At 43.4% G+C, this 24,538-nt stretch overlaps 1 protein-coding gene and 1 pseudogene across 3 annotated transcripts in view; one reads left to right on the top strand and one right to left on the bottom strand.

The window, feature by feature from the left end:
* SVOPL (SVOP like) overlaps nucleotides 1-24,538 on the top strand; it is a 102,662-nt gene that overhangs the window by 10,728 nt on the left and 67,396 nt on the right. For all 3 annotated transcript variants that reach the window (XM_001107407.5, XM_077997475.1, XM_077997476.1), the window contains exons 2-4: nucleotides 10,885-11,000; nucleotides 11,173-11,264; nucleotides 17,140-17,238. In XM_001107407.5, the coding sequence (XP_001107407.2) occupies nucleotides 10,919-11,000; nucleotides 11,173-11,264; nucleotides 17,140-17,238 (273 nt within the window). In that variant the 5' untranslated portion in view covers nucleotides 10,885-10,918. The remainder of the gene's footprint in view (nucleotides 1-10,884; nucleotides 11,001-11,172; nucleotides 11,265-17,139; nucleotides 17,239-24,538) is intronic.
* On the bottom strand, nucleotides 2,010-2,604 carry LOC722545 (large ribosomal subunit protein uL22 pseudogene; annotated as a pseudogene).

The raw sequence follows: 24,538 nt of genomic DNA, 5'->3' as shown, positions 1-24,538 counted from the left end.
GAGGCACAAGAATCGCCTGGGAGGCAGAGGTTGCAGTGAGCCGATATCACACCATTACACTCCAGCCTGGGCGACAAGAGCGAGACTTGGTCTCCAAAAACAAAAACAAAAACAAAACAAAACAAAAAAACTTGTTCTGCTCAGTAGTAAGTGGAAGATTTCCAGGTTTCTTGTTGTTCAATATAGAAAACAAGGAGACTTGCTGGAAATTGTTTTATTGCCCCTCTAAAATGTAAACCTTTAAGATTGTTAAAATTGTAAAATATGTTTAGATTGTTAGGAGACATCATAAAACATGACTGATGGAAGAGATTTAATGTTGACTGAAGACAGAACTCATTGTTACGCATTTTAGTTGTAACTGAACTTAAAATGAACTCACTAGGATTTAAAAATACAATTTTTCCATCAAACTGAATCATTTTATTCCCAGATACTATAAATAGCCAGATTCCTTTTGGTTTTAAAGTCTGCCGCTGTGATTTGCATTACTATTTTATTTTTCTGTTTTTACAAAAGGAATAAATATATAATTGACATAATCCTCGTACATAAAAGTCACCATTTTAAAGGGTACAGTTCAGGCTGGGTGCAGTGGCTCATGCCTATAAGCCCAGCACTTTGGGAGGCCAAGGTGGGTGGATCTTTTGAGGTCAGGAGTTCGAGACTAGCCTGAGCAACATGGTGAAACTCAGTCTCTACTAGAAATACAAAAAATTAGTCGGGCGTGGTGGCGGGCACCTGTAGTCCCAGCTACTTGGGAGACTGAGGCAGGAAAATCATTTGAACTTGGGAGGCAGAGGTTGAAGTGAGCTGAGATTGCACCACTGCACTCCAGCCTGGGCAACAGAGTGAGACTCTGTCCCATTAAAAAAAAAAAAAAAAAAAAAGGAAGGAAAGAAAGAAAGAGGTACAATTCAGTGATCTTGAGTATGTTCACAAGGTTGTGCAACCATCACCACAGTAGAATTCCAGAATGTTTCATCACCCGCCAAAGAATCCTCACACCTATTATCAGTCACTCCCTTCTCTCCTCCCCTGGCAACCACTCATCTATTTCTGTCTCTGTGAATTTTCATATAAACAGATATTTCACATAAATTGAATCATACAATAGATGGTCTTTGTGTCTGACTTCTTTTGCTTAGCATGTTTTTGAGATTCATTCATGATGTATCAAGTATCGGAACTCCATTCCTTCTTATTTGCTGAATGATATTCCATTGTATGGATAGACCACATCTCATTTATCCATTCATCAGATGATGAACATTTGGACCATTCCTACTTTTGGCTATGATAAATGATGCCTGTCTGACCATTCATGTATGAGTGTTTGCGTGGACACATGTATTAGTTCCCTATGGCTGCCGATGATAAAGCACCATACACTGAGCGGCTTTAACAAGAGAAATTGATCATTTCACAATTCGAGAGGCTAGAAGTCTGAGACCAAGATTTTGGCAGGGTGGGTTCCTTCTGATGCTGGGAGGGAGAATCTGATCCATGCCTCTCCCCTAGCTGTTGGTGGTTGCTGGCACCCTTGGGGTGCCTTGGCTTATAGATGCATCACCCCCATCTCTGCCTTCGTGTTCCCAGGCCATTCTCTCTGTGTGCTGTTTCTGTGTCCAAACTCTCCCATTTTATGATGACATCAGTTACAATGGATAAGACTCCCACTCCACTCCAGTATAACTTCATTTTTTTTTTTTTTTCTGAGACAGAGTCTTACTCTGTCACCCAGGCTGGAGTGCAGTGGCGTGATCTCAGCTCACTGCAACCTCCACCTCCCAGGTTCAAGAGAGTCTCCTGCCTCAGCCTCTTGTATAGCTGGGATTACAGGCACGAGCCACCACGCCCGGCTAATTTTTGTATTTTTAGTAGAGATGGGGTTTCACCATGTTGGTCAGGCTGGCCTCAAACTGCTGACCTCGTGATCCACCCACCTCGGCCTCCCAGAGTGCTGGGATTACAGGCGTGAGCCACCACATCTGGCCCCCCCTTTTTTTTTTTTTTTTTACTTTTAATTGCATTTATTTTAAAGCTGAATTTACTCTCGTGCCATAAGTTTTTGTTTCTTCAGTTTCTTCTGGGATATCTTTTTCTTCAGGGCAACCTCCTCTTCTGGTTTAGGAACAATCTGTTCCTTTTCAGTAAGGATCATCTCAGTGTGGCAGGGAGAGCTCATGGATGGGTTAATCCGACCATGAGCTCTGTAGGTCCGGCGGCACATCTTAGGTGCTTTGTTCACTTGGATATGCTCAATGACCAGAGAATCTACATCTAAACCCTTAAGTTCTGCATTGCTCTCTGCATTTTTAAGCATGTACAGCAAAAATTCAGCACTCTTTTTGGGCCACCAACCTTGTGTCCAGCCCCACTGCTTGGCCTGGGCATACCTGCCACCTCCACCATTGTAACATCGGAATGGTATGCACTATTTCTGTAAAGTGACATCTTTCAGATACTTCGTGGTTTTCCATATAGGCATACCCTTGATGACCTGGGAAGTGTCATGAGTGTTCTTAAAGTGAAACAAAGATTTGAACCTCTTGATTTGCATGATTTTGTGGAGTTCTCTGGGTCAAGTGAATACTGAACCATTTTCACAGATTACCTCAGGCCACTTAGGGAAAGAGAAAGAGCTGACTTCATCTTAATGAATTATATCTGCAATGCTCCTAATTCCAAATCAACTCACATTCTAAGGTACTAGGGGTTAGGTCTTCCACATATAAATTTTGATGGGCACACAATTCAACTTATAAAATTATGTTCTCAATTCTCCTGAGGTTATACCTAGGAGTGGAACAGCACATAATCTATGTTTACCCTTTGAGGAACTGACAAATTGTTTTCTACAGGGGCTACATGATTCTAAATTTCCACCAGCAACACATAAGTGTTCTGATGTCCCCACATCTTCACTAACACTTGCTACTGCCTTTCTTTTAAAAAAATTCTAAAGTATGAGAAACATACTGCCTACCTTTTTAATTTTAGGGATCTGGCTGGGCACTGTGGCTCACACCTGTAATCCCAGCACTTTGGGAGGCCAAGACAGGTGGACCACCTGAGGTCAGGAGTTCAAGACCAGCCTGACCAACACAGTGAAACCCCATCTCTATTAAAAATATAAAATTAGCCGAGTGTGGTGCATGCCTCTAATCCCAGCTACTTGGGAGGCTGAGGCAGGAGAATCACTTGAACCCGGGAGGCAGAGGTTGCAGTGAGCCGGGAACATGCCACTGCACCTCCAGCTTGGGCAACAAGAGTGAAACTCTGTCTCAAAAAAAAATTTTTTTTTGGCATCCTACTGAGTAGGAAGTGATATCTTGTGGTTTTGATTTGCATTTCCCGAATGACCAATGATGCTGAGTCTCTATTCATGTGCTCATTGGTCATTTGCATATCTTCTGTGTAGACATGTCTATTAAAATCATTTGCCCATTTAAAAAATTAGATTGTCACTGGGCACAGTGGCTCATGCCTGTAATCCCAGCACTTTGGGAGGTCGAGGCGGGTGGATCATAAGGCCAAGAGATTGAGACCATCCTGGCCAACATAGTGAAACCTTGTCTCTACTAAAAATACAAAAATTAGCTGGGCGTGGTGGTGTGCGCCTGTAATCCCAGCTATTCAGGAGGCTAAGGCAGGAGAATCACTTGAACCCAGGAGGGGAAGGTTACAGTTAGCCGAGATCATGCCACTGCACTCCAGCCTGGCGACAGAGTGAGACTGTTTAAAAAAAAAAACAAAATTAGGTTGTCTTTTTATTGTTGAGTTGTAAGAGTTATTTATATATTCTGGATACTACACTTTCATCAGGTGTATGATTTGCAAATACTCTCTCCCATTCTGTGTTTTTTTTTTTTTTCCCCACCTTCTTGATAGTGTCTTTAGATGCACAAAAGTTTTAAATTTTTATTAAGTCCAGTTTTTTTTTTTGTTTCTTTTTTTGCCCAGGTGTGGTAGTACTCTAGCCTGGGTAAGAGAGTAAGATCCTGTATCAAAAAATAAAAATTAAATTAAAATTTAAAAAAATTTAGGGCAAGTACAGTGGCTCACACCTGTAATCCCAGCACTTTGGGAGGCTGAGATTGTGGATCACCTGAGGTCAGGAGTTTGAGACCAGCCTGGCCAACATGGTGAAACCCCATTTCCACTAAAAATAAAAAAAAGTAGCTGGGCATGGTGATGGGTGCCTGTAATCCCAGCTACTCGGGAGGCTGAGGCAGGAGAATCGCTTGAACATGGGAGGTAGAGGTTGCGGTGAGCCAAGATCACGCCATTGCACTCCAGCCTGGGCAACAAGAGTAAAACTCCATCTCAAAAAAAAAAAAAGGAGAAAAGGGGGGGGAATAAAGCTTCCAAATAAAGAATACCCTTCAAATGATGTTCCAATAATGTCTGAAAAGGGAGCAGTAGTTTCATAATTGTCTGTCCACATAACTTTCAGGATCCCAGATGGGCTGAGACACCAATTATTTTGCTTTTCTCACTATGTGTAAATAACAACTTTTCATACTTTTTATGGTCTCTCTTGAGAGAGAGAATTTCATGGATTATCTTTGAGCATTATTGATCTCTTTCCCATCTGGGAATATTTTTGTTTCTGTGACAGTGTTTAAGAAAACAAAGAATAGATACACTGCAATATAGTTGTTTGCTATGTTTATCTTTTGCGTCCCCAGCTAGATTAAAAACTAGGCCAGGCGCGGTGGCCCACGCCTGTAATCCCAGCACTTTGGGAGGCCAAGGCAGGTGGATCACCTGAGGTGGGGAGTTCAAGACCAGTCTGACCAACACGGAGAAACCCTGTCTCTACTAAAAATACAAAATTAGCCTGGCATGGCGGTGCATGCCTGTAATCCCAACTACTCTGGAGGCTGAGGCAGGAGAATTGCTTGAACCTGGGAGGCAGAGGTTGCAGTGAGCCAGGATTGCGCCATTGCACTGTAGCTGGGCAACAAGAGTGAAACTCTGTCTCAAACAAAAAGAAAAACAACCCAGAAACAAAAAACTCCTTAGGCCAGGAACATGTCAGATCCTCCTCTGAAGCTTCCATAGGAGCTACAGAGCCAGCACTTGGCAAACATTAATGACCTTGATGTGCTACTACACAGCTGTTCTCTGTTTTTTGTTTTTGTTTTTTTTTGAAGCAGAGTCTCACTCTTTTGCCCAGGCTGGAGTGAAGTGGCACTGGTCTTAACTGACTGCAACCTCTGTCCCCAGGTTCAAGCGATTCTCCTGCCTCAGCCTCCGGAGTAGCTGGAATTATAGGCGTCGGCCACCATGCCCGGCTAAGTTTTGTATTTTAGTAGAGATGGGGTTTTGCCATGTTAGCCAGGCTGGTCTCGAACTCCTGACCTCAGGCCATCCAACCACCTTGGCCTCCCAAAGTGCTGGGATTACAGGTGTGAGCCACGGCGCCCGGCCCTCTCTGGCTATTTTTACGTTCTGGCAAAAGGACAGCTTGGCTTGGGTTTTTTTGGTTTCTGTTTTTGTTTTAACCACTTTATTGAGACATGAATGACATAAAAACTGGTACACATTTAATGTATACAACTTGAAGAGTTTGGAGATAAGTATCACTGTGAAACAATCACCACAATCTACACCATAAACCTACCTCCAAAAGTTTCCTCTAGCCTCCTTATTTATTATTTATTTATTTTTTTGAGACAGAGTCTTGCTCTGTTGCCCAGGCCGGAGGGCAGTGGCGCAATCTCGGCTCACTGCAATCTCTGCCTCCTGGGTTTAAGTGATTCTCCTGCCTCAGGCTCCCGAGTAGCTGGGATTACAGGTGCCCACCACTGCACCTGCCACCATGCCCAGCTAATTTTTGTATTTTTAGTAGAGACAGGGTTTCACCATGTTGGCAAGGCTGGTCTCAAATTCCTGGGATTATAGGCATAAGCCACCACACCCAGCTATTATTGTGATAAGAACACTTATCAGAAGATCTACCTTTCTGGCAAAATTTTAAGCACATGATACCATATTGTTAACTACAGGTGCAATGCTGTAGGAAGATCTTTAGAACGCATTCATCTTGTATAGCCAAAATTTTGTGCCTTTGACTAATACTTCCCTGTTTCCCCTTCCCCTCAGCCCCTCAGAATGGCATCCACTATTCCACTCTCTGCTTCTATGACTTTGACTATTTTAGATTCGTCATGTAAATGACATAACATAGTATTCATTCTTCTGTGTTTGGCTTGTTTAATTTAACATCATGTCCTTCAGGTTCATCTACCTTGTTGCAGATGGCAGGGTTTCTCTCTTTTTTAAAGATGAATAATATTCCATTGTGGTCGGGAGCAGTGGCTCATGCCTTTAATCCCAGCCCTTTGGGAGGCTGCCCCCCCACTGCCACCCCGCCGAGACAGAGTCCCATTCTGTCACCCAGGCTAGAGTACAGTGGCATGATTTCGGCTCACTGCAACCTCTGCCTCCCAGTTTCAAGTGATTCTCCTGCTTCAGCCTCCTGAGTAGCTAGGATTACAGGCATACGCCACCACACCTGGCTAATTTTTGTATTTTTAGTAGAGACAGGGTTTCACCATGTTGGCCAGACTGGTCTTGAACTCCTGATCTTGTGATCCACCCACCTTAGCCTCGCAAAATGCTGGGATTACAGGCATGAGCCATTGTGCCTGGCCCAGGAGTTTCTTACATAGTTTGGATATTAACTCTTTGTGAGTTCTGATTCTACTACTTACTAGTGATCAGACATTGGAAAAGTTACATAAGAATCTCACAACCATGAGGCACAGTGGCTCATGCCTGAAATCCTATCACTTTGGGAGGCCAAGGTGGGTGGATCACCTAAGGTCAGGAGTTCGAGACCAGCCTGGCCAACATGGAGTAGAAATCCACATCTCTACTAAAAATGCAAAAATTATTCGGGCATTGTGGCGTGCACCTGTAATCCCAGCTACTCGGGAGGCTGAGACAGGAGAATTGCTTGAACCCGGAGTCAGAGGTTGCAGTGAGCTGAGATCACACCACTGCACTCCCACCTGGGCAAAAGAGCGAAACTCTGTTTCAAAAAAAAAAAAAGGAATCTCAGAACCTCATGTTTTTTGAGCTATTTATTTTGGAAAATACTACACAGTCAAAAGTAGAAGATAACAATCTTTCTCCAATAATTTTCAACAGATCACCATTCTTTTTTCATCTATACACCCATATAATTCCTATACACGCTGCCCTCACCTTATTATTTATTTTTAAATAAATCCCAGACATCATCATTTCATTAGCAAATATTTTAGTATGTACCTCAAAAATACAAGGATTCTTTCTTATACCATAGCCATAATACCATTGTCACATCTAATGAGGTCATCAGTAATTTCTTAATATCTTCAAATTTCCAAACTTGCTAAAATTTCCCTGATATTGTCTGTATATCTCTCTCACATTGTTGTTTTTCTTTTTTTTTTTTTTTTCTGTTTTTTGAGATGGAGTTTTGCTCTTGTCATCTCCCGGGTTCCAGCGACTCCTGTGCCTCAGTCTCGTAAGTAGCTGAGATTACAGGCATGCACCATCACACTCGGCTAATTTTGTACTTTTAGTAGAGATGGGGTTTTACCATGTTGGTCAGGCTGGTCTTGAACTCCTGACCTCAGGTGATCCGCCTGCCTTGGCTTCCCAAAGTACTGGGATTACAGAGGTGAACCACTGCGCCAAGCCACACACTTGTTTTGTTTTTAAATTTTTTATAGCTGATTTGTTTGAATGAACATCCAAACAAGGTCCATTTTTGGTTTGATGTGTCTCTTTTATTTTAGTCTATAAGTTCCCCTTTCCTCTTCTTTCCCTTGCCGTTTACTTAATGAAGAAACTGGGTCATTTATTTTATACAGCTTCCAGCATTCTGCATTTTTCTTATTGCATCCACATGGTGTTGTTTAATATGTTCTTTATTTCCTGTGTAAATTGGTAGCTAGAGCTAGATTCTTGATTCGATTCAGGTTCAGTTTCTCTTTGTGAGAATACTTCACAGGTGATGTTGTATACGTCTTCCCGTTGCATCTCATTAGGAGCCAATGCAATCTGCCTGTCTCTGTTTCCATGGTGTTAAGATTTTTCAGTGGGCTCAGGTGTTATCAGCCGTATCCCTCTCATAGCAAAGTTCGCCATCAGCCTTTCACTTCATAGTTTATCAGCCAGTGATGATTGTTGCCTGGATCCATTATTTTTTTAGAAGGTGCAAAACAGTGATAATTTAATTTCATCCTTTTTTCTGCACACATTAGCTTTATTATTCACAAATAATTTTCCCTCATCAACTGTTTACCCTGATGTACAGACAATTTGTACAAAAAAGTCAAGATATTTACAATATTTACTAGCTTTCAGAATAATGGGTTTGTTTCTTATCATTCTCCAAAGGTGATCAATGAGGTCTTCATTATAGTATTACTGTGAATAAATGGATTTTAACATCTTTAATATGGTTCAATTATTTGCAGTCATTAGTCTTTTTGATGTTCAAATTGTCCCATCTTTGGCCAGTGGGCACCTTTTCAATTTTAATATATATTTTTTTGAGATGGAGTCTCACCACGCCTGACTAATTTTTGCATTTTTAGTAGAGATGGGGTTTTGCTGTGTTGGCCAGGCTGGTCTCAAACTCTTGGCCTCAAATGATCCTCCTGCCTCAGCCTCCCAAAATGTTGGTATTACAGGTGTGAGGTACTGCCCCCATCCCTCAGTTTTAATTTTGTAATCTTTTATTACGACCCCACGGGTCTTTGATATTGCCCATGCTATAGGCTACGACAAGATGCCCCAGGCTCAGTTTGTACATTTCCTGTCCCTGAGCCAGAATCAGCCGTTTACCTAAGATGCCTGGGTTTATGTTTATTTATTATATATGTTATATAATAATTATATTTGTTAATATATTACATTTGTTAATAATATATATGTTATATAATAATTTCATATCTCTATTTCCAGTTCAAATTAGGCACCTGAGGTGCCTGGGTTTGTTTAGATTTATTTATTACATATGTTATATAATAATTATATTTGTCAATATATTATATTTGTTAATATTATATATGTTATATAACTCATATCTCTACTTCCAGTTCCAAATTAGAATTATACATTTTTTACATAGCTAAATTTGATTTTATATTTATCTTTTTCCTCTTAACAATGAAAACCTGGGTTCCTAACAATATTAATATAATTACTTTCTTCATCCTAAATATGTACTAATATACAACTAATGATACCAATATTATCACTAACAATATCATTAGCAAGAATAGTTTAGGCTTTCTGTTTATCCCACTAGCAATGTACAATTAAATTACTATGTCTTAAAGTTATTTGAAAAAAAAGTCTGTTTAAGCCACTAACTTGATACCCATCTTGTCTTAGTTTTCTTTTGACTTTTAGAGTTAAGAATCCTTTTTAGGGTTAAATGCAAAAAGGTGAGGTAAAAAGCAGCAGCCACGCATGGTGGCTCGCCAGTATTCCCAATACTTTGGGAGGCCGAGGCAGGCAGATCACTTGAGGTCAGGAGTTTGGGATCTGCCTGGTCAACATGGTGAAACCCCGTCTCTACTAAAAATACAAAAATTAGCCCAGCGTGGAGGTGGGTGTGTGTAATCTCAGCTACTCAGGAGGCTGAGGGAGGAGAATTGCTTGAACCGGTAGGCAGAGGTTGCAGTGAGCCCAGATTGTGCCACTGCACTCCAGCCTGGGTGACAGGGCAAGACTCTGTCTCAAAAAAAAAAAAAAAAAAAAAAAGCACTTCATCAGTTTCTGTCAGAATTAAATGACAATGACATGCAAGAAAGCACCCTGGAAACACAGGATCTGCGGAAGTGTGAAGTGCTGCTTTGTGATTGTTTTTCTGTAGCAAAGCCTTCTTCCCTCCCACTCAGAGGGTGCTATTGGTTAAATTGCCAAGACCTGCGTCTGGCCCCAGGCGGAAGGTTGGTTACTGGCCTCAGAGTTCTGATTGTCTCATCTGGCCTCTTAATTTAGCTCAATTATCTAATTTAGCCATTTAGTCTCTCCATTTCTCAGATTCCTTACATGCCAGACAGTGATCAATTATAATACTTTACAGATCTTCTGTGAAGATTAGCGGGAATAATTCATGTATGTAAAGTGTTCAGGATAACAACTAGTGACAAATGCATCCCTAGTATACAGTAATAATAGTAACAGCTTCCATTTATCAAGCACATCAGTACTTGCCAGGTATGGGGTAAGTGCTTTCTGTGAACTAACTCATTTAATCATCACAACCACCTTGAAAGTTGGGTGCCATTATTATATCATCCCCATTTTAGGAAACCCATTTGAGGTGTGCAAAGGGCAAATTCCTCAAAGCCACATACCTACAAAGTAGTAGAGAAGGCTGGGCACAGTGGTTCACACCTATAATCCCAGCACTTTGGGAAGACAAGGTGGGCAGATCACCTGAGGTCAGGAGTTCGAGACCAGCCTGGAGAACATGGTGACACCCCCATCTCTACAAAATATACAAAAAAATTAGCCGGGCGTGGTGATGCGTGCCTGTAATCCCAGCTACTCAAGAGGCTGAGGCACTAGAATCACTTGAACCAAGAAGGTGGAGGTTGTAGTGAACTGAGATTGCACCACTGAACTCCAACCTGGGCAATAAAGCAAGACTCCATCTCAATCAATCAATCAATAAAAAGTAGTAGGGGAAAAAACACTGAGCTGCTTGGTTCCAGAGGCCAGGTGTGAAAGAGGATAAAAATACATACCTCATTCGATTTTTGCGAGGGCTTCGGGAAATTTTGTGTGTAGTATGCCTGGCATACACTAAGTACCCAATAACCGTTATATTTCTTTCCTTCTTCCTTCCCTTGCTTTCCCCAGGGAAGCTGTTTGGGGAACTTGAGCTATTCAGAAGATGGCAACCAAGCCAACTGAGTCCATCACAATCCTCAGCCTTCGGAAGTTGAGCCTGGGGACCGCTGAGCCACAGGTTAAAGGTAAGATTATCATAGAAGTCTCCGGCTCAACCCGCTGCTTCACTTTTCACTACCACTGACCCCCCGTATCAACTTGTTTTTATAATAATGGGTTGGCTTTCTGAAGCTGATAGTCCACACGCATTCCCTTCCCTGCAGAAGCAATTTCTTCTACTTTTTCTTTCGTTGTTAGAGCCAAAGACATTCACCGTGGAAGATGCAGTGGAGACCATTGGCTTCGGGCGTTTCCACATTGCCCTCTTTCTCATCATGGGCAGCACTGGGGTGAGTGCTCCTTGGAGATGTTGACAAAAAGAGTCAAACTCTGCAAAATAGTTGAAGAGATTTATTCTGAGCCAAATATGAGTGACCATGGCCTGTGACACAGCCCTCAGGAGGTCCTGAGAACATGTGCCCAAGGTGGATGGGGCTCAGTTTAGGGAGACAGGAGACATCAATCAAATACATTTAAGAAATACGTTGGTTTGGTCCAGAAAGGCGGGACAATTCAAATTCAAAACGGGAGTGGTGGGGGAGGGGTGGGCTTCCAGGCTATAGGTAAATTTAAACATTTTCTGGTTGACAATTGGTTGAGTTTGTCTAAAGACCTGGGATCGATAGAAAAGGAGATGTTCAAGTTAAGATAAAAGATTGTAGCCACACGCAGTGGCTTACGCCTGTAATCCCAACACTTTGGGAAGCCGAGGCTGGTGGATCACCTGAGGTCAGGAGTTAGACCAGTCTGGCCAAATGGTGTTGAAACTCCGTTTCTACTAAAAACACAAAAATTAGCTGGGCATGGTGGTGGGTGCCTGTAATCCCAGCTACTCGGGAGGCGCTGACGCAGGAGAATTGCTTGAACCCAGGAGGCAGAGGTTGCAGTGAGCCAAGATTGTACCACTGCACTCCAGCCTGAATGACAGAGTGAGACTGTGTCTCAAAAAATAATAATAATAATAATGTGGAAAAAAAAGATTGCGGATATCAAGGTTCTTTTGAAGTCTTATAGTGGCTGCCCTTAGAGACAACAGATGACAAATGTTTCCTATTCAGACCTTTAAAAGGTGCTAGACTTTTAGTTAATCTCTTCAGGATTGGGAGGGCCTGGAAGAAAAAGATCTAGCTCTGTTAACAGAGATTCTTTACAGATGCAAATTTTCTCCCACAAAGCACAGCTTTGCAAGACTATTTCAAAAATAAGGCAAAGAAATATGTCTTGGGGTAAAATATTTGACTTATTTCTTTTTCACATAATGTTATGCCAGATCGGAAAGTAAGTCACGATATATAGGGTTGATAAAACCCATCTGATGAGAATTTATGGTTTGTAGGGCATGACTCCCCAGACCCCTTAGATAGGAATTTGGGCAAAATAAAAACAATCAGAACTTTAGTCCTCAGAGATTATGAGAGTCTTCAAAGCTAACATCATTGGACACACAGTCTTTTTTCTACTGACCTCCGGCTCTGGGCTCTCCAGTCCAGGGGGTGTAGGGATAAGAAAAACAGCGGGAACTCCATGAGGTGGGTCACCCAAAAATCACTTTCATTCACCTTTGGCAGGTGTTCGGTTATAAGCAGGTGAGCATTTCTGTCTATGTCTTGGGAATTCAATACTCATTTTTAAAAATGATAGAAATTGAGGTATTGGGAAAAAAGGAGAAAACTATGGTTTTATCATACAAAAAATTGAACAACATGGCTCTCAAACATTTTGCGCATAAGAATCATTAGAGACACCTGCCACCTGCTGTAATTACATAGTTTCAGATCCTTTAAGAGGCACTGATGAAGGCTTGTTATTTACTGCTAGGGTTGGAACGTGTCCCTTCCAAAACCCGGGTGATGCCAATGAGCTAGTGTTAAGAGGCGAGGCCTTTAAGAGTTGATTAGGCCGTGAGGACTCCGCCATCATGAATGGGATTAAGGCCCTTATAAAAGACGCTTCATGCAGCAGGAGTTTCAGCTTTGCCGTTCCGCCCTGTAGTTCCTCTGCTCTTGAGGGACACAAGGGAGTAGGTCCTCTCCAGTTCTCTCCAGGCAACAGAACCTGCTGGCACTTTGATCTTGGGCTTCCCAACCTGCAGAACTGTGAGAAAATAAATTTAGATTTCTTATAAATTGCCCAGTCTTAGGCATTTTGTGATAGCAGCACAAATGGCCTAAGATATACACCCTAGGCTATTTTGAGGAAAGAAGAGTGATGGCTTCACCCAGAGGCTCTCACAACAGTGGTGATGTCTGTGAACCCACACCACTACTCCCGCTTCCTCCTTTAGTAGGTAAGGTATATGTTAAGAACTCCAGGCCAGGCGTGGTGGCTCATGCCCGTCATCCCAGCACATTGGGAGGCCAAAGCCGGCGGATCACCTGAGGTCAGGAGTCTGAGACCAGCCTGGCCAACATGGTGAAACCCTATTTCTACTAAAAATACAAAAATCAGACAGATGTGGTGGTGTATGTCTGTAATCCCAGCTACTTGGGAGGCTGAGGCAGGAGAATTGCTTGAACCTGGGAGGCGGAGGTTGTAGTGAGCTTAGATTGCATCACTGCACTCCAGCCTGGGCGACAAAGCAAGACTTTGGGGGTGGGGGGCAGGTAACAAAACTTCATACCCAGATGCATAATGACAATCAGACAGAATGGAAAATCAAAGACAAGGGGTCCACCCAACGATGGTGTTGGGCCGGAGGGTAAAAATACACAGGAGGGAGGTAAGTGAGAAAACGCTAGAGGGCTCTGACCCTCCCCACGCAGCTAAAAAGTATAAGGAAGGGTTGTGTGGGCCGGGCGCAGTGGCGCACACCTGTAATCCCAGCAGTTTGGGAGGCCGAGGCGGGTGGATCACCTGAGGTCAGGAGTTTGAGACCAATCTGATCAACATGGTGAACCCTCCTCTACTAAAAATACAAAAAAATTAGCTGGGTATGGTGGCACATGCCTGTAATCCCAGCTACTCAGAAGGCAGAGACAGGAGAATTGCTTGAACCCGGGATATGGAGGTTGCGGTGATGCAAGATCACGCCACTGCACTCCAGCCTGGGCGACACAGCAAGACTCTGTCTCAGGACAAAAAAAAAAAAAGTTGTGTGATCTAGAGGTAGCCATGTGAGTTTGACGCATCTTTCATTCAAAAGTATTGCATTCTCAGGCAACAGTCTATTTCTTTTTCTTTTTCTTTTTTTTTTTGACATGGGAGCTAGCTATATTGCCCAGGCTGGTCTCAAACTCCTCAACTCAAGCAATCCTCCCACCTCAGCCTTCCAAAGTGCTGGGATTGTAGGCTGAGCCACCAAGCCCGGCCTCAGGCAACAGTCTAGTACAAAAAAGAGAAAGGCAAGATGTGTCCTACTCCTACTTTGATGATAACCAATGGTACAATTTAGAAGACTTCCTTACCTGTACAGTGAGGTCTCATAGGCCCCGAATTTTAAAAATTCCACATTTCAAGGGACAAGTAGGTGTGACGAGGCGGAGTTTTCCTATCAGCTCTTCTCTACCTTCGCCCAGAACGTCCCGAGGAAGTGAAATGGTCTCTGCTCTTCAAGTGCCTTATAGTCGTGGGAATTCTCCCAGCTCACCAGCTAGGAGGGGCTCTCTGCCAGGCCACCCTCTCCTGTCTCACAAAGGAAGACAGAACTGCTTATGTGGGTGCAGGAACCAGATCTTTTGCCTGGTCTTACGATGGGGTGTTTTGTGAGCAAGATCCTTCCATCAGCGTTGACATGTTGACAGTGAGGGGCCCCAGCTCCTCCTGGCCGTGGCCCCTCCACCTGTTCAGGCTCTCATTCAGAGGCCTGAACAGGTAGAAGCAGCAGTTGGGTTTCGGGGCCTCATGTGACTGTGTATATAACTGCATCCACAGCAGCTGAGCAGCCTCAGCCTGTGACCAGGACTCCTAAGTCCTGGTTGTCTTTGTGTGTGTGTGTGTGTGTGTGTGTGTGTTTTGTTGTTGGTTGTTTTTTTTTTTTTTTTTTTTTTTTTTTTTGGAGATGGAGTCTTGTTCTGTTGCCCAGGCTGGAGTGCGGAGACACAATCTTGGCTCACTGCAACCTCTGCCTCCCAGGTTCAAGCGATTCTCCTGCCTTAGTCTCCTGAGTAGCTGGGATTACAGGCATGTGCCACCATGCCCAACTAATTTATTTTGTATTTTTAGTAGAGACAGGGTTTTGCCATGTTGGCCGAGCTGGTCTTGAACTCCTGACCTCAAGTGATCTGCCCACCTTGGCCTCCCAAAGTGCTGGGATTACAGGCAAGAGCCACCTTGCCCGGCCAGTCCTGGTCGTCTTAAAGATGTTCCCTGAGGTCTAGAGTGAAACTCCTCTGTGTACTCCACTCTGGCTCCCTGCCTGGTCCTTCTCCCCTCAGAGAAGTTCAGTTAGCCAGCTGGCAAGTTTAAGTTCAAAAAGTTTCAGAAGACAGCATCACTGACAGGGACAAGGTTATCAGGAGGAGAAAAAGGGAATTAAAGGAGAAAATGAATTTGGCACATGTTCTGTTGATAACATTGATAGAATATCTGTATGGATTATTATAATGTTTACATTTGTATAACTTGGGAGTCTGGGATGAAATAGGTGGAATGATGTCAGCTAGTGTGTGGGACTTTGAAGTACACATATTATAGTGACTTGTCTCGCCACAAGAGAGCATTATAGTGGTGTTGAGAGTTCAGTTGGCCAGCTGGCAAGTTTAAGTTCAAAAAGTTTCAGAAGTAAGACAGCATAATTATCTCAGAAGAGCTGACCCGGTGGCTCATGTCTGTAATCTGAACACTCTGGAAGGCTGAGGTGGGTGGATCACTTGAGTCCAGGGTTCGAGACCAACCTGGCCAACATGGCAAAACCCCATCGCTACTAAAAATACAAAAATTAGCAGGGCGTGGTACTGCACGCCTACTCGGGAGGGTGAGGCACAAGAATCACTTGCACCCAGAAGGCAGAAGTTGCAGTGAGCTGAGATCTCACCATTGCACTCTAGCCTGGGTGACAGAGCAAGACCCTGTCTACAAATAATAATAATAATCTAAGAAAGTTTGATTTAGTAAACTCATCTTCCTTCAGTAATACAGAACAGCTGGATCCATATTAACCAAATGCCACTCCTCTAAAGGGTTCCAGAAGGAAATAAACCAGTAAGGAATAAAACTCCACCCATTCTGAACTCTCAACACCAAACAAATTCATTTTCTCCTTTAATTCTCTTTTTTTCCTCCTGATAACCTTGTCCCTGTCAGTGATGTCAGTGTTCTTCCCTTCCACCAAACACAAAATCTCAGTCATCTTTGACTCATCCTTCGTGATCCTGTACCTAACTTTCATCATCTATTTCTAATTATTCCTTCAATTCTTTTCTAGCATCTCCTTCTTTTTCTTGAGAGACAAACTTATCCCTATAACGGATTGCAAGATATGGATAGAGGATAATACTCAAACTTTGTATTGAAAGAAATATTTAGTAGCACTAAGTCTGTTAAAGACACATTTTCTTAGGCTGAGCTCAGTGGCTCATGCCTGTAATCTCAGCACTCTGGGAGACCAAAGTGGGAGGTTCACTTGAGCCTAGGAGTTTCCAGCCTGGGCAACATAGTGAGATCCCATTTCTTCTTCTTTTTTTTTTTTTTTCAAAAAAAAAACTTTCCTGCTGACGAACTCATATTATTTTGTACTCATTGCTTTATTTTCCAGCTTTCATGAAACTTACTATCCCAGTGTGAGATCAGAGACTGTCTCAAAAATCCATTTGTAAGGCTTGTGCCCTGCAACCTTCACAATCATGAGTACAAAACAACAAAGCTCATTGATGTGGATGCTGCTGGTTAGCTAGTTTCACCCCTTAGCTATGGGAGTGGCCTTCACACAGCTCCCCCATAGTGCTACCATGCAACTGCATTGGTCAACAAAATCATAAGTGAATACGTTTCACAAATTTTCGGGAACTCTCTCAAGTTTTTCAAACCACGAAGGTCATATCAATGAAAGCTGAAGTTCTATAGTTCCTTATCCAACTAGCAGTGCTATGTGGGTATACAATAGATGCTCCCTAAATGGGGAAGAAAGACGAAGGGGACAGGACTAGGTAGGATGATGGGTAGGCAGACCTGGGAAGAAGTGATGACAAGCTGGCACTTAGACATGGCATTGTGTCCCTCTTCTTTAAGGTTGTTGAGGCCATGGAGATCATGTTGATAGCTGTTGTGTCTCCTGTCATCCGCTGTGAATGGCAACTGGAGAATTGGCAGGTGGCATTAGTAACCACAGTAAGTACCTGCTTCCTGTGCTGTGAACAAGCTAACTGAGGGCCTGGGCTCCCTTTCCTCCATCCTGCAGGGCTGAGAGCCAAAGGGTGTCTCACCACTTGGTATGTTGGCTTCCAAAACTCAAGGGTTTGCAGGCTGAAACCAGCGTTTGATGTCTTCCTCATCTTTTTCTTTTCCTAGTATGCATAATCCTAAACTGCTTACTATCCACATGAGACATGCAATTCAGAAAGTGATCCCAAAGTCATGGGTTAGTCATAGGTTAAATCAAGTCACTAGAGAAGCTATTTACATGGACCATAGTGACTTTACCAATCACCCTCACTGAATTGTACTGTTACTCCTTCAACTTTTCTCAAAGACCATTAAGAATAGCCTTATGGGCCTGGTGTAGTGGCTCATGCATGCAATCCCAGCATTTGGGAGGCTGAGGCAGGCAGATCACCTGAGGTCAGGAGGTTGAGACCAGCCTGACCAACATGGTGAAACCCTGTCTCTACTAAAAATACAAAAATTAGCAAGATGTGGTGGTGGGTGTCTATAATCCCAGCTACTTGGGAGGCTGAGGCAGTAGAATTGCTTGCATCTGGGAGGAGGGAGGAGGAGGTTAGAGTGAGCTGAGATCACACCATTGTGCTCCAGCCTGGGTGACAAGAGTGAAAATCCATCTCAAAAAAGAAAAAACAGCCTTATGAGTTGCACATCAAGTTTTGCTACAAAATGGAATTGATGATATCCATCATTCGTTCAAAAAGCATGTGTGTATGCATGTGTGCTGAGAAGACTACAAGGAGTATCACATTTAAATAGTGAGAAAGATGTAGTGATGGGAGGTGAAGTTGCAGAGGTGGGCAGGGCCAGAAGCACCCCACCTGCTAAGCATAAATTCCATTCTATAGCCACTGCTTCCCAACATTGGGCCAAACACATATAAACCCTCCATGCAAAACATATGTGACAAATATACATATTACAGTTTTTCAGATTGCCATTTTGTATAACAAAAATCAACATAATAGCATTATTGACTTCGTAGTCATTATACATTTCTGATTAAATGGGTATGAAAGTACACCTTCTATCATAGAGCTTTGCAAAATATTTATGTTTAATCTTAAAAGAGGCTCCTGATGTATAAGAATGTTGGAAGCCACACTGTGGAGGGTGGAGAGCCATTGGAAGGCTTCAGGGAAGGATGTGTTCAGTTTTCTAAGAACTCCAAGGAGAGAAGGCTGCAGGGTAGAAGGGCAGTGAGGGTGTAACTGCCCTAGGGTTCATCTTACCTAGTGCCCCAATACAGCCAACTTATCAGGCAGGGGAATTGCAATAGCTGGCTAAACCAGAGGCCAGAATTTTATTACTTATATCAGCCTCCCTGAAAATTTGGAGGCAAGGGTTTTTTAAAGATAGTTTGGTTGGCAGGGGGCTAGGGAATGGGTGTTGCTGATTGGTTGGGGATACAATCATAGTGGTGTAGAAAATGGACCTTGTGCGCAGAGTCTGCTTATGGGTTGGGGGGGGGCACGAGACCAGTTGAGTCACGGGTCATGGGTTTGGGTGGAGTTATCCTTTTGTCAAAAATGCAAAAGTCTGAAAAGACTTCTCAAAAGGCTAATCTTAGGTTCTACAGTAGTGATGTCATTTCCAGGAGTAATTGGGGAAGTTGCAGATCTTGTGACCTCCAGAACAAAGGCTGGAAAGTGGCTGGTAATCCTTTAAGCCTACATCTTAACAGAATTCAGGGCCCTCATAATCCCAACCTGGTGGCCTTTACTTACTTTTATAAAGCTGGTTTAGTTTTGGGGAGAGCTATTATCTAAGCTGTAAACTAAATTTCTTCAAAAGTTAGCTTGACCCATGCCCAGGAATGGCCAAGGGCAGTTTGGAAGTTAAAGCCAAAATGGATTTTGTTAGGTCAGATCTCTTTCACTGTCATAATTTTTTCTCATTATTATAATTTTTGCAAAGATGGTTTCAAATGGGCTGTGGTATAAGTGGTAGAGTGAAGTTCTGTGTTCTGGGATGTAATTAGGAAGTAACATCAGCCAAGGAGGTCAAAGAACCATCAGATGAGGAGAGAAAGGTTGATTACTTGGGTATTGAAGTTGGTTTTAATGAAGACAGGACTTTGTAGGGGCCAAGGGAAAACTTCCCTTCGCTTTCCAAAGGTTTACTAAAAAATCAACTGACAGAAGGTAGATTCATGGGAGAAAAGGCATCCAAAATTTTATTTTGATGGGCATAGCAGGAAGGAATCACAAGAGTGATTACCGATAACCCAGTGTGGGACAGAAACATATAGCCTTTTTCATAGGGGAGGACAACAGTGAGCAAAGATTCTTTAGAGGGGCAATAAGTCATTAGTGAGAATGAATGGACCAGGGAGGTGTGAGGCAGGCATTACAGGAAGGTGAGGGGTGGAACAAAGGTTCTTTTGTTATCCAGGTGATCTCTGGGAGCTGCCCCCAGAGGACTAGGTGAAAAGTCTGGGTCAATGTGATATCCCCAGCCCCTTCTCTTTTCTGGTGGCTGATCTTGATAATTTGACATGATCCACAGGGAGTGGGTTTAGGATAATTGCGTTCCTTTTTTGTTGTTGTTGTGTTGTTGTTGTTGAAGCAGAGTCTCCCTCTGTTGCCTGGGCTGGAGTGCAGTGGTATGATCATAGCTCACCGCAGCTTTGAACTCCTGGGCTCAAATAACCCTCTTGTCTTAGCTTCCTGAGTAGCTGGGAGGTGGGTCACCACACCTGGCTAATTTGAAGAGGTTGGGTTTTAACTCCTGGCCTCAGGCAATCCTCCTGCCTAGGCCTCTCGAAGTGTTGGGATTACAAACTGAGTTACTGCACCTGGCCCAGTTGCATTCCTTTTGGAACAAAGCTTTCTTGTCAGATAAGGAAACTTCAGAGAGCCCTTCCCTGTGCTTGAGGGCGAAGGAGCAAGACAAGGTTAGAGGGACCTTGATTCTGATGCAGCTGCCTCTATCCTCTCCACATGTCAAAGTGCCAGTCTTTGTTGTATCACTTTCTGGGTCCCAACGACTTAATAGAAAGAACTATGAGCCCAGGTGCTCAAATCCTCACTAAAGGGAGTGTCTGGGAGGTAGGTAGACCATGATGGGTGGAGGAGGACAGTCAGGTGGCAGAGGCCTTGAGGGCAAATTCTGTAAGACAGTGAGAGCTAGTCTGAAACTGGTGGTGAATTCCAGAAGAATTCCTCCTGCCCCCCAAACTTACAAGGCTGTGCTCAAAGGAGTAACCCCAGAAAGTGACAGAGGAAGGGGGTATCCCTGTCACTCACTGCCTTAACCAAATCTTACCTGTGAATTTTAATCTTTGGGGGTGGCACCAGGGAAAAGTCCCTCCCTTGAGGAACTGGTTGGAGTTCTCGTCTCAGATAATCCATGGCATTGCCCAGTTGTGTTTCTTTCTGTGTCTTGGAGGCTGGAAAGTTTGGATTCCAGTTGTATGCCCAATCACAGCAGCACATCTAAAAATCTGCCCTTATTTTTGCTAACCCAAATGAGATACTGTGGCAAAAATCTCAGTCATCTGAGGTTTATTGAGCCAGAGCTTGAGGGTGTGACTGAGAAGAATGCAACAGCCCAGCGGGTTCACTTTGTCGGCTGCCTAGACAGAGCTGATTTCTCAAGACAGGGGAATTGCAATAGAGAAGGAGTAATTCACACAGAGCCGCTCTGTGGGTGACCGGAGTTGTTTTATTGTTATTCAAATCAGTCTCCCGGAGCATTTGGGGAGCAGAGTTTTTAAGGACAACTTGGTGGATGGGGGAAGGCCAGTGAGTCGAGAGTGCTGTTTAGGTGGGTCAGAGATTAAATCATAGGGAATTGACGTCCTCTTGTGCTGATTGAGTTCCTGAGTGGGTGCCATAAGATCAGAGGACCAGTTTATCAGTCCGGGTGGTACCAGCTGATCCGTCAAGTGTACCATCTGCAAAATATCTCAAGCACTCATCTCAGGAACAGTTTAGGGAGGGTCAGAATCTTGTAGCCTCCAGCTGTCTGACTCCTAAACCATGATTTCTAGTCTTGTGGCTAATTTGTTAGTCCTACAAAGGCAGTCTAGTCCCCAGCCAAGAAGGAGGTTGGTTTTGGGAAAGAGCAGTTATCTTTGTTTTAAACTATAAAGTAAGTTTCTCCTAAAGCTAGTTCAGCCTACACCTAGGAATGACCAAGGATAGTTTGGAGGTTAGAAGCAAGATATGGAGTTGGTTAGGTCAGATCTCTTTCACTGACTCAGTTACAATTTTGCAGTGTCGGTTTCAAGAACATCAGTTACGGAAACATCTGTGGCTTGAAGCAGAGGTTTCTGGGCGACTCAGGATTTATATTCGCTTTTAAAGGAAAGAAAGCATGTAGGAAGAGGTGGGTAGCCAGCCAGTGAGGCAAATGGTTACATTTTTGTGAGATTTTAATTAGTGCCCAGTCAATCTACATTTTATATAAAATGAGGTGAACATTGGAAGAAAAAAGGGAGAGTAAAGGAAGCATCAGTTATGCAGATGTCTCAGGTAGGTGGAAGAATGGTCTCATCTTCTGGGAAGAATGATTCTCATCACTTGGGATGATGAGCTTGCAATCAACATTATCAGTGTGAAATCTAACAGACAGATGTTAGTTGTAGAAGCTAGACTTAGATTGAAAACCTAAGTTACAATGGACATGTCCTTGCTTTACAGGAGGATATGCATCTTGAAGGGTTTCAAGACCAGCAAAGAATTTTCCATGGGGGGTCTGGCTGATGGATAATACTTTGACATAAGGTTGTAAAGCAACAGCTATTCATTTGGGAAAAGGATGGCCAGTGTTGCATGACTGTCTTCAGGCTTAACCTCCTCATTGGTGTGATGAGTTTGGGGGTCCCGAGATGTTTTATTTTTCCATTATATTATCTTAGTTCCATTTCCCTCATTAAAACTCCTGTTATTAACTTTGGTGCCCTGGTTCCTTTTTGTGCTTTTAAAGTTCTCTAATACTTGTTGTCCCAAAGACCACCAGGATGGCTAAATAATAGAAAGGACAGCTTTATTGGCAATAGTGATTTGCAAGCCTGAAAGAGACAGTCTCCAGTGTGCACTGAAGGTGCTTTCTCTTGGAAGAGGAGAAGGACAGGTTGGGTTTTATGTTTCACAAGGCTGGCATCATACATATTTGGCAGGTTTGGGGGCAAAGCTATACATCTTTGTGAGGGGAGCCTACATGCAGACTAGGTAAGCATATATGTAACATACATCACATGTTCACTTTGGGGAGAGTTCTAGCATTAAAATGAGGTGGAATTCGGCTGTTTATGTCAAAAGGTCAACTATAGAACACAAAAACAGTTTGTGCACTGTCTGTATAAGCTGCTGAAACTGGCCTGAAGTCTGCAGTAGCTTATCCAAAAAGAACGTCTGTAAGGCTGGTCCGGTCCTCTGTCCAGTCAGGACCATAGTGGTCTGGGTTGTAAATCAGCTTAATATCTCAGAAAGGAATTCAGAAATCTGCCATGTCCGCCAGGCTCTGAACCCTTGACCTATAGATAACTTTTGTTTCCTTAACCTTGGGGCCCATCTCGGTTGCTAAAGGGGTGTCTTGGTGTCTCAGACCATATGCTTTTAGAAAAATTTTTAGAAATCAAGGTTTTTACTTAGACTTGTAATAAAGTGACTCGATTGCTTTCCATTTTCTTCTATTTATAAAATACTTTAGAAAGTGTCAACCTAAAATAACAGAGAAGCTCTCCAGCAAAATGAGTTTATTTGGAAAGGAATGACAGGGGATTGCAATCTGGGAATTCCTGTGCTATGGAGAACCATGGCTGGGCCATAGATGTATTTAGGAAGGCAAGGAAAGTCGAGAGTTTCTTTTTTTTTTTTTTTTTTTTTTTTTGAGACGGAGTCTCACGCTGTTGCCCAGGCTGGAGTGCAGTGGCGCGATCTCGGCTCACTGCAAGCTCCGCCTCCCGGGTTCCCACCATTCTCCTGCCTCAGCCTCCTGAGTAGCTGGGACTACAGGCGCCCGCCACCGCGCCCGGCTAATTTTTTGTATTTTTAGTAGAGACGGGGTTTCACTGTGGTCTCGATCTCCTGACCTTGTGTTCCGCCCGCCTCGGCCTCCCAAAGTGCTGGGATTACAGGCTTGAGCCACCGCGCCCGGCTGAGAGTTTCTTAAAGGCAAAATGAGGAAGGCTATATAAGTTATTTTGAAATACTTTTCCCTGGCTACAAGGATCGGTAACAACAGTGGCATCAGTCTGAAGTTGAACAGGCTGGGTATTGTTCTTGCAGAAGCAGTTTGTTTTTGTTCTTGAGATGGGGATGCCACTCTGTTGCTCAGACTGGCCTTGAGCTCCGGGGCTCAAGCGATTAGTGGTCTTTTTGCAACGCTGTGGTTTTCAGAGTCCTTATTACAGTTTCTGTGCTAGGCACGCGTGCCTGAGAGCCCCTCCTCTGTTGCCTACGATCCCATTTTGGTAGGATGTGGCCTAAGTGACTCCATTTTGGTTCTCATGGCTTTCACAAAAGCATTACTTGCCAATCCTTGTATCTTTAGGGTGACCCTATAACTTTATGTTTAATTCTAACTGATCTGTACCCCAGTTGGTTTGTATATATGCACATCTTAGTTCCTTGAGAATGCTGGAGAGCCAGGTGTGGCATTTGCACCTGCACTACAAAATTATATTACATGATACCATTTTTTATAGTACATGATACACATGTAAATATGATATTTACAGCTCACATTTCATTGGTTGCATTTGTGCTGTTTCCTAACGGTGCCTACAGAGGCGCCTTCCAGCAGGTACACAATCTCCCTCATTAGGCCATCACAGCTCAAAGACTTCTCTCTAAGCAACTGAACTCTCCCAAGGCCAGACTGTTTCCTGCTCTGGGCTCCTCCCATCCTCCTGTCTTGGCTTAGCCTGTCTGACTCTGACTCTGTTCCTGAGCTTACTGAGAACAATTGTGCTAAACGGAAGGGCCAGGCTGATGATCAACATTGTCACTGTCTCCCAGGCCCCCCAACCCCATTTTCTAAGCAGTTGTTAATTGAGAAAACTAAAGAATTATGGGGCTATGATGGCCCTTGTGTTTTGTAAGAGTCATGCTGAAGAAACACCTTATGTGCTGCTTAAATCAAACAGTGGAGTCATGTTTTGTATTAAAGACAAGCACCTGCAGAAAAGAGCTCACCCTAGGGAGGCGGGGTGGGGGTGGGGAAGGGATAGAGCGTGGGGGTGGGGAAGGGATAGAGCGTGGGAGTGGGGGTGGGGAAGGGATAGAGTGTTGGGGGGAAG

Source organism: Macaca mulatta, chromosome 3 (genome assembly GCF_049350105.2).
Source record: "Macaca mulatta isolate MMU2019108-1 chromosome 3, T2T-MMU8v2.0, whole genome shotgun sequence".
NCBI lineage: Eukaryota > Metazoa > Chordata > Mammalia > Primates > Cercopithecidae > Macaca > Macaca mulatta.
This window is presented reverse-complemented; position numbering and strand designations above follow the sequence as displayed.